The following is a 10,746-nucleotide window of genomic DNA, read 5'->3' on the forward strand; positions in this document are numbered from 1 at the left end:
CCCCGCGGCGCGCCCAGGCCGCGCTCGGCCGCAGCCCCGTCTTACCTCGGCGGGCTGGGCGGTGCGGCGGCAGCTCCTGGCCCGGGCGGGGCCGGCCTGGCCGGTGCGGGACCCCCGCATACCGCCGGCCTGCGCTGCGCGGCCCGCTGCTCTGAGCCGCAGCTTCCCTCCCCGAGCGCTCCTGGTGTCCCGCCCGTGGCTCCGCTCGGCGGCAGGATCGCGGGTGAAGCCCGTTTCTCTCCTCGGGGCCGAGATCCAGCGCTGGGGAAACCTCTTTTTGCGCAGACGGGGGCTGTGACACACCAGCCCGCCTTTGCCTCGGCTGCCCGCTGGAACGACGCGGGGTTTGGTCACGCGTTGCGTGAGATGCGCAGGGAGCCCTGGGCGCAGCGACAGTCACGTCCGAGCCACCGCCGCCTCTGAGCCAGGCCCGGTGGCTCCGGGCGGGGACAGCCCTGCGCCCCAGCGCCCCAGCCCCCTGCGCCTCCCTGCGCCGGAAGAGCCTGGGGGTAACGCGCCGGCGTGCGGCGGGGCTGTGCGTGACAACGGGGGCAGTGCCCGCAGCTTTCCGCTCCTCTTTAGGTTTCAGCCCCAATCGGAGCTGCACCATTTATTTTTTCCTCTCGGCGATGTCGCGCAGCAGCGCGCGGCTGCTCCCGCGGACGCTGCTCCCCGCTGTGCGCGGCTGCGCGCGAGAGCCGAGCCGTGCGGGTGGGCTGGGGGCTGCGGGGGCAAACCGGGTGCGGGGCTGCGGAGCTGTCCGGCTGCAGGGGCGGCTCCAGGCAAGGCCAGTTCGGGCTTGGACCAGCCGTGCCCACCATGATGTTCAGCTTCCCTGTCGTCCCGCACGATGCCCAGTGCTTTCTTACAGGGGGAATTCTCCAAGTGTCAAAAGTTCGGGTTTTTTTTTTTCTTTTTTTTTGGGTTTTTTTCCCCGTCATTATGTGTCTCAAAGCCATCTCCGTGACGTGCAAAAAGAATTACCTGAAATGTAAACCGTATCCAAATTCTACCACACAGAGATGTTAGTTTTGCTGTCTTCATCTCAGAAAAAAAATTTAAAAATAAAAAATTGTGGTTCTCTGGGAACTGCCATTGCTATGTCTTTTTGTATATTTAAAAATACAGACCTATGAACTATGAAAACATTACATAAGACTGTTTCTGTAATTCATATATAATAAGCCAGGCATAAAATTATTCTGATCCTTTGGGACATAAACCACTTCAGTTTTCTCAGTAGTCAAAGGGCTGTGTTTTGCCTCTTCCTTTGGCTGGTATTTGAAGCCCACCAAATGCATGTATTTTTTTTTTGTAGGTCTTCATCAGATTATTTTTCATGTTTTCTGTGAAGCACATGAGTTCATGGCTCATCATAATATTTTCCTAGTAAATATGGTTCACAGATGAAATTATGGGCCTGCTGAGGTCTGTGAGGATTCTGCTGTATGTTTCAACAGAATCAGGATCCCATCCAGTTCTTTTAAACAAGTTGCTTTGTGCTGAAAATTTCAGTAATAACTTTCTGACTCTGCTTGGGAACACATAGGGAAATTCTGTTTATGAACTGACATGTGGAGATCCTTAGTTTATAGCAGAAAATATATACACGAAAAAATTACAGCTTAATTGTATGAAATAATAAACCTGAAAGCATTTACAGTTCTCTGTGAATGGTTGCTAGTGTTAATCCACAAGATTTCTAATCTGTTTTAGATGATGAGATCCCGGGCTCTAGATAAACCACATATGAGGTGATATGAATGTTAGGGCCCAATTCTGCTCCTGTTTGAAGTCAGCAATAAAACTCTTGGCTTTAGGACTAAGAGCTTACAGATGATGAAAAGAAGAACTCAGCAATGAAATATGGAAATAACAGATTTTTGAAGTATTTTATCACTTTAAAAAAGAAATTATTAATTCCATCAGATCTCTCTAGATCTGAACAAAGTAAGTGGGAGATGACCATTTTTGTTATAGTAATCTGTTCAAAGGATTCTTGAAGGGATCTCAAAAGGATTTCTGGTTATGCCAGTGTAAGAGCCAATATCAACTACTGGAAATTTTGCAGAAATTTGGAATTTAAACTTTTAGACTCTGATTCCTCACAGCTCCTACCCAAGCTCTGGAGTTACTACTTCTGCAGAGTTATGCCTGTGACAAAGAAAACCACATTTACTTCAGGAGAGATTTCTGTTTGGTAAAACTTGGGTATGGTAACACTGATTTAGCTACTTGTACTCTTTTGTGTTCTGGGTTTTTTTCAGTAATAAACACTCCCACCCCCCCCACCCCCCCACCTGTTAAGGAAACATCCATGAAGAGTAATTCATAGACGGATGAACCACCCTAGTTCCTAAAGTAAGCAAACAGAGGTGTCCTCTGCTCTCATAAGCAGATGCGTTGCATTGAGACCAGAGGTGGTGCAGAGCGCCCGGACTGCATTTTGGCTGCAGAACTTCTGTACTGAGCCATACCGCTTAATTTTCCTTTGTGTTTTGCATTTTTAAAAGATAATTTATTTTTTTTATAAATGTTTAATGAGTTGCTATTAAAAGAAGGTCCTGCTAGAGCTGTTGCGGGGGTCATGAAGTTCACACAGCCTCTTCTGTGGGTCTGTGTTTAAATTGTATTTATGCCTAAATGATTGGATTGCTTTTACTTTTAGACGTGTGTTTTGGAAGTGACCGTAAAAATGTTTTTGCCGAGTTGCTGATTTTCATTTGAATCACAATTTCTTTTATGAGCATGTAATATAGCTTCCACTTTCAAGGCTGGAAACCAACTCAGTGAAAAATTACCTTTCCTCCCCCAGTTTAGGATTATATTGAGACACGTGCTTACATTTCCTTAGGGTTAAACACATACTTAACAAAGATGCATGAATCTGGGACACAGACCTTACAATAGTAAACATTACCATCAAATTTTCCCCAAATTCCCATCCCAAAGTACACCTCGTTTTTACATGACTATACCTTACTGTGTCATCAATCGCACATTTCTGGGAGGGGAAAAAAAAAAGAAAAGGTGAAGTAATGTGGAGGTCATCAATTTTAGAAATAAAAGTAGTCCAGGAATATGGTGGTGGAACTTCAACTCGGTTATGGGACACTAAACAAACACCTGAAGTTTCCTGGCACTGCTTATAAACTATCAATTTATTTTCAATTGCATGCAATGACTTTTTTTTTCCCCCCCCTTTTTTTTTTTTAAATTTCTTTTAAGGCTCTGGCACCATGTTGAGTAAATAAAGTGCATATTAAAGTACTGTCTAAATACAGCATGGGTATACAGTTGCGGGAGAAATAGAAATAGTTTTGGAAGAAGTCATTCTGGTCTCTTGAGGAAATAATCAGTGGTTTGTAACTCTTGTAAAAAAGATATTTTAAAAACAAATTTTAAAAGAAACATGTTTAAATAACATTCAGGTTGGAATAGAAATGGGGAAAAAAACAGCAAATGTCCAAGCTGACACCTGAAATTATGCTGCTGTAGTCTCCAATTAGAATTCCCAACTTTTTTTGTTTGTTCTGTGTCAGAGCCTTAAGTTATTAAAATTGCATGTTCTGTACTACGTTTCATTGAGATATTAAAAGCAGCCCTTCCAAGCTGTGCACTGGAGTTGGCAATAGCGTCATTCTTAACACCCCTTGCTTGAAGCCTGAAGCTTCTGCCAAACATAAGACATACTGGTACATAAACATAAATGAATAAAAGCGAATGCATATATTTATCATGCATATTATAAACTCTAGGTGTTCTAATTATCTGTAGACAAACCCTTAAAACACTGGATCGGCAAAGCAAATCCCTGAACTTTCCCACTCCAGTAATTTGTTTCCCAGTCTGTTCAGTGAGAAACACTTTTTGAACAGCATAATGTAACATTTATTTCCTTTGTGTGACTGAAAAGACCTAGTAACTGAGAAATTAACAGTTATCTTTTATAGCAAGTGGTACTTACCCTGAGCCTCTGCTGAGTCTCTAGGTGGCCCTTAAAGTGTTGGTGTTTGGCTGCTTTCCTCCTAGCTGTGTGGTCCCAGGCAGAAGGATTGAGCCGTCCAGGATTGTGCCCTTGGTTTCACATGTTTCTTGGGTAGTAACACAAGCAGGACTCTTCAGTTGAAACACAAATTTGTCCCTTACTGATGAAATGAGTCAAATAAGGGATACAACCGCAACCCTTCAAACAAGCAGAAGATGCTGGCTTCCTCAGGTGTTTAATGCACGTGCCTCTTCACAGTTCTCTTGTTTCACAGTTTTTTTGCAAGCAGTTGCTCATTTCTGGTGGCTTCTTCCAAGCTGCCACAGGGAGGGTCCCCTGAGGGCCTTGTTGCCGATCTGTCTGTCTTGCTGCCACTGCTACATCACTGGCTTTCCAGAACAGCATGGAGACCACAGTACTTCAGGGAGGGGGGAAAAGTGTAACAGCTGAGTTTCTTCCTGGCTGGTTGGTGTATTGATCTGACTGAGCAGCCAAAAGAACTCAGAGATTTGGGAAGCAGCAGAGATGGTGGAAAAAGGGAGGCAGCAAAGGCTGTTCCTACACTATGAATTAGGTTTGGAGCAGGGATGCAGTTCTGAAGAACCTGATGGTCTCCACTTACTGCACTTCTTGAAGTGGTTATTTTTTTTGTGTGTGCACAAACTACATGATACTTAATGTTGTATATGAAACGCTGCTGTCCTCATATGTCCTTTCAATATCATGCTGTATATAATGAATAAAATTCAGGGATCTGGAAAGTTCTGACCACTGTGACTGCATTTGTATAACCTCTGTCAAGGATTCAGAGTAATGTGTAAGAAAGTGTAATTTGAAATTACAGACACATCTCTTTTAATGTATACCTAAATATTCTTTTATGTTAGTTGCCTGTCTTTTGCGTCTCTTACCTTAAGTATCATTACATTGAGATGGGTTGGACCACTTTAGAGGTGCAGTGTGATAGAGCTTGGGATGCTGTAATTCAGACAACAGGTGGATATAGCATGTACATTATATTCTGGATGTATATTATGCAAGAAGCTGTACAGAGCTTCTGAATCTGAATAAGGAACACATAGCTAGACTACGGCTCCTGAGTCAAAATGTTTAGTGCTTTGGTATTGTAGGTAGCTATATCCTATAAATCCTTGTGCAGCATAAAATCTGTTCTTCTATAAGTGTAAGTCAGGAGCAACCTTCCTAATGTCAGTAAGCTATAAGAAAGGAATAAGAACTCTTAACTAGGGTAATATACATGGGGAAAGGAGCTGGAAAAAGATGTGTGCTACACAAAATAAAATTCTGTTTGGACTTACTTTAGCTGTATGTGAAAGCTTTTATCACCTGCTAATTTGGAAACGGCTTTCCAGCTGGTAAGGCTAAATGCTTATCTTTTTTAAGTGTGTGCGTGCACACACACACACATTTGTTTCATGGAACTGAATATTTACTGCATACCTGGCTTCTGTTGAGATTTGAAATCCACAACTGTGCTTTATTCCCTCAACTTTCTCCATATAGGATGGTCCGCACACTGTATGCCATTGGTGCTGTGTGTCTGCTGATGGGATTTCTGCTACCAACAGCAGAAGGGAGAAAGAGGAATCGTGGATCTCAAGGTGCTATCCCTCCTCCTGACAAAGATCAGCCCAATGATTCAGAGCAAATGCAAACACAGCAGCAGTCAGGCTCTAGGCATCGAGAACGGGGAAAAGGCACTTCAATGCCTGCTGAGGAGGTGCTGGAGTCTAGTCAGGAGGCATTGCACATCACTGAGCGCAAATACCTAAAGCGGGATTGGTGTAAAACTCAACCGCTCAAACAAACTATCCACGAAGAAGGCTGCAACAGTCGTACCATTATCAACAGGTTCTGCTACGGCCAGTGCAATTCCTTCTACATCCCCAGGCATGTCCGTAAAGAAGAAGGCTCCTTCCAGTCTTGTTCCTTCTGCAAGCCCAAGAAGTTCACCACCATGACTGTTACACTCAATTGCCCTGAGCTTCAGCCCCCAAGAAAGAAGAAAAGGATCACCCGGGTTAAGGAATGCCGGTGTATATCTATTGACTTGGACTAAACGGAGACAAACATAGTGATTGCACTCTGACTGTATGCAGCCATTGCCAGCATGAGAGTGAGTGGCATGAACTAGCATACCTTGGGGGCTGGACAAAACTGAAAGGAACCTAGTGAATTACCTAAAACAAGCAACATCCCCCCCCCCCCCAACACCCTCCCCCCCCCCCGGCCACCCAAGAAAAAAATCGATGTAAGGGAAGGCCACGCATGTGTGTGTTTGTGTGCAAGGGAGAAAACAGAAGTGTACAAGCAAATATATGAATGTTCACTACGACAAAAAAATTTAACAGGTATGAAATAAGAAAAAACTCTATTTACCTGCAGTCATGAATTAGGTTTCCTAGTGTATATTCACATTTTTGCTGCTTGCTGGGAAACTGGAGCTGTGGCTTCTGCTAATGTTCACCTGCTATGCTATTAGCTTTTACTGTATTAAGAGAAACATCAAAGTGAGAGGACAATATATTTGGAAGCATGAATGTATTCTTAAATATGAAGTAGGCAAAAAGCAGTTTAAAGCATAGCAAAACCATCACTGAAATAGCAGCTGTATCAAGAGTTTGTAACATGCTTCGTCAAAAAAAACCAACCATAACTGCAATCCAAAAGCCATGTCTGGAGAACAATGCGGGGACATGGGAGTGCTGAAAAGCCACTATAGGTGGATGGAAAACAGAGCTACAGCGAGTTAGAAAGCAAAAGGCTAAAGTACGTAGATGGAGAGTACAAAAGGAAGTAGAAAAAGGAAAGATACATAAATAGGAAGACACAGAGGAAGAGATACTGTCTTCTGTTTATGTTTTGCTTTAATTTATATACCTAGTCATATATTACATAAATTAAAGAGAAACTATATACAAGGCTATAAATATACTTCTGAATTCTAATGGCTCTCTCAGTCAGTCAAAACCCATTCTTGTGCCACTAGAACATTTCATGTCTTGTATTTCTGCTATCAGTTATTCTTCATATCCACATATATATGTATATGCAGTACCTTATAGTCATTGGTATCTATATGTGCATACAATGAGTATGCATACTTCATTGTGTGTATCTGAACTCTTTCCTCTTTTTCACACACATACATAAAAACCATACATAACCACAGCACAAAAATCTTGCTAACCAAGATCAAGTACAGAATGGCAGTAATTTAGTACATAAAGAGCAAAGCAAAAATTAAAACAAGCATCATGTGACTGCAAATGCAATAACCACACAAGAGACAAAAGACACGACATTCATGACTAGTAAACATTGCATTGTTATTGTTATTTTAGCTTTGCCACAGGCATGCAGTTTGTTGAAAAAGAGATGCAGAACTTTGCCAGCAATAATCCTCTTTTTATATCTTTTACCACAGACTTGCATTTAAAATGGATTTGGACTAAGTAAAGAGAATTTCCTGAAAATTAAGGGCTAACTGCCCCTCTCATCTGGGGGGAAAAAACATAAAAGGGGACATGCTACTTCCAACAGGTCGATGAATCTCACCTGTGAGGTTATCCTGCCTTCAGGATTAGGAGCTTAAACTTGGTCAGGGCTGTAGGGTTTGGCAGGAGCACGAGAGGTCCTGCCAAGGATTTGGTCTGTGGAGGGGGACCCTGGGCTGTGGGAGGCAGCCCTTCCATGCGTGTTGCCCGTGCTTTCCTGGGTTCTGGATGGGAAGCCTGGGGTTGTCTGGCTGGCAGCACCTTGTACCACATGGTGTGCAGCTTGCTCGTGCCGGTGCTGAAGAGCTCACCAGGTGCTGCGGACCTTCCCGCCTGTGCCTGTGGGACCCCAGCCCGCCCTGTTCGGGGGGTGTGGGTGGGTGCCAAAGGAAAGGCGTGTTCCTGTGCCAGAGTCAGTACCGGGCCTGAAAGCAACCCTGACATCACTGGTGTGAGTGAAATGGGAGTTAGGTCTGCATTAATTGTATGATGAAGCTTGGATAGTCCAGGACTCGGTTTCCCCATTCAGCAGCAATACCCTCTAGTACCTGCTCTCGGTGTAACTGTTCTCTCTAACACCAGATGCCTCTCTCAGCCACAAAGTGATTATCTTGACAGCACTTCTGCCCATTGAACGCCGAGGAAGACAATTGTGCTCTTACTAACACGTCCAAAGAGAAAAATACACAGTGAGCGGCATGTCACAGATGCATCCTGCGTGTCCTCATTATAGGAGATGCCCCAGCTGTTGCACAATGCACCACATAGTTATTGGTGATATCCTGCATCTCTGCAATTAATATATTTTTGCTGTAAAATCCACTGCTGTGAGGTCTGCATTTGTAAGATTAAGAGATCGCAACTCGTTGGTTGATATTATTAAAATGCGTTTCATCTGGGGTAGTCTGACTCAGCAGGTTTGACACATTTCTTCATGGATTTTAAAATCCAGTTTTAAAATCTGGAATTACAGGAGGTAGATTTCCACTGTGTGGAACATGAATAGTTAAACAGAAAGATAAGGATATTTAATGTTATTATTAATACAAATACACTTTCACTGGTCATAGGCAGGGGTTGTTTTCCTTTAAATTACTTTTCTGAGTTGGTTTGCAGGGGAAAGGGCCAATCTCAGCCATTGCTGAAAGTTTTGTACTAGCTAGGGTTTCTGCTCAAGAAATGGGAACACCTTAAGAATGATTTTTTTTTTCTTCATGTGAAGTTGACAGCAAAACTCCCTTTGTTTTTTACAGCGACTGCTATGTCCCCAAACCCTTAGCCATTAAGCAAACCTTCAAACATTACTGACTGCTTTATTTGAGATTAGGCTAGCATTCTGAAGGAAAATTGATAAAAGTTTTACAAATCTTTATGTTCCAAACCAGCCTGTGCACAGATCATGATGGAACTCCCCTTGAGGCAGATTGCCCCCCAATATGTAAATTTTATACAAAGAACTTTTATGAATTGCTAGTTATTGCCTGAGAGTAAGAAAGTTCTGCTAACTTACAATTATACGAGATATTTAATATCAACCACAATATGTATTTAAATGTCTGCTTTATTCTAAAAACAATGGACTATATAACCTAAGGCTGCAGTATTTTCATGCTCGGTCTCACAAAGCAAAACTTGGTTTAAAATGAAGTTTTAATTATTTTGTAGCTGAATAGAATTGGAGTTTCTTCTTCCCAGCATTTTGTACGTCATTTTAACTACTAGTAACAAATAAATAAAATATTTTCTCCAGCCCATGTCTATTGTTGGATTTTTTTTTAATTTCTTCCTTAAGTTTCCAGCTCTTTCTGGATCTGTTGTACTTTACTCTGACTTCTGTGGTTTCTTCTAATTATAAAAGGGCTTACATTATGACAGTGAGACACAGAGACAAGCAATGGCACCATCATTCAACACGGCTACTTCAATAAGGTTTTTAAATGAGATCTGTCACTTCCCCCTCACCCTTCCACAATTTATAGAAGGAAAAATCTCAATCTTTACTCACACTTTTCCCCTTGTAAACCATATAGTGACAGTTCAAAATATAAATCAGCCTTGAATTGTTGTACAGTTAAAGCTGGAGCCAGCGTGCCTGCCTTACACCTTCTCTCAGTTTTGTGTCTAGTCAGCAGTTCGCTCCCACTTTTAGAAAAAAAGAGTAAGGAACACCTTTACAATACAGCATGTCACAAGCTGTAAATAGGGGCAGAGGAGGTGACAAATAATTAGAAAAGAGGACAGGAGGATTTGACCCCGCTGGCAGCACTTGGGCATGGCCAGGGTTGAGGAAGGATGGCAACCACGTTGAGAACGGGTTCCCTCAGGCTTCCCTCCCTGCCAGTGGGAGATAGGCAAGGGGTGATGCAAATTTTACCTTTCCAACCTGCCACCTTGTCCCATGTGTGAGGGAGTGGGTCAGTCGTTACAGACCCCTGTACAGCCCTGCTGTCCGCAGCAGCGGTGGCATTGCCGGCCTTGGTGCAGAAAGCTGCTAGGCCAGGGACCGCCACCTCACTGAGCCGCTCCGAGAACAGCCTCTGATCCACGTAAACCTCTCGGCAATGACAGAAGCCCAGCAATTTCCAGATGTACACCTCTTAGTTCCAAGAACTGAATGACACACGTCAGATATACAGTCGTATGAGGGACCACCATGTGGTGTTTTCCTCTGGCATACACAGATAACCAGAGAAAAGGGTCAGGTGTCCCGCTTCCAGCCCTGAGAAGCTGGGTGCTGGTAAGATCTGGTGTGTTCTTCCTTCACAGAATCATAGAACGGTTTAGGATGGAAAAGATCTCTAAGGTCATCAAGTCCAGCACAGTAATGGAGCTGAACAGTCTAGTAGCCCTGGTTGTTTGAGGTCTTTTAAAGCTGTTTTGGTTTAGTTTTCTTTCTCTTCTAGCTTTTTTGTGCTTCTGAAACTTACTGAAAGGCTAACAACATTAAAATCACTGTTTTTAGAAGGTAATTGACTTTTTCCGGTCTGAGATATGGGCACAGCTGGGCGGAATAAATTTCCTTGAAAAAGATGTGCATATATATCTTCATTTGAATATTTAAAACAGAAAGAAAAAACTCCTGGGCTTACCTTTCTAGTACTCTGTAGTACCATGGTCTTACTATTTATATGCTAAGAAGCTCAGACATTCATTATAATTTGCATTTGGCCTACATACCAGCTTTGAACTGGAGATACGTTCACTGCAAAGTCCTGTGTACTTTATAGAGAATTACACTGA

General features: G+C 43.0%; 2 protein-coding genes across 6 annotated transcripts in view; one reads left to right on the forward strand and one right to left on the reverse strand.

The window, feature by feature from the left end:
* Positions 1-5,511, reverse strand: part of LOC308066690 (uncharacterized protein) — a 27,806-nt gene extending 22,295 nt beyond the window's left edge. For all 3 annotated transcript variants that reach the window (XM_080394282.1, XM_080394281.1, XM_080394280.1), the window contains exon 1: positions 46-5,511. In XM_080394282.1, coding sequence (XP_080250408.1) covers positions 46-610 — 565 coding nt within the window. In that variant the 5' untranslated portion in view covers positions 611-5,511. The remainder of the gene's footprint in view (positions 1-45) is intronic.
* GREM1 (gremlin 1, DAN family BMP antagonist) overlaps positions 1-9,255 on the forward strand; it is an 11,085-nt gene extending 1,830 nt beyond the window's left edge. For all 3 annotated transcript variants that reach the window (XM_080394288.1, XM_080394286.1, XM_080394287.1), the window contains exon 2: positions 5,513-9,255. In XM_080394288.1, the coding sequence (XP_080250414.1) occupies positions 5,514-6,068 (555 nt within the window). In that variant the 5' untranslated portion in view covers position 5,513 and the 3' untranslated portion in view covers positions 6,069-9,255. The remainder of the gene's footprint in view (positions 1-5,512) is intronic.
* The last annotated feature ends 1,491 nt before the right edge of the window (positions 9,256-10,746 follow it).

The sequence above is a fragment of the Falco punctatus genome, assembly GCF_963210335.1.
Source record: "Falco punctatus genome assembly, chromosome: 7".
Taxonomy (NCBI): domain Eukaryota; kingdom Metazoa; phylum Chordata; class Aves; order Falconiformes; family Falconidae; genus Falco; species Falco punctatus.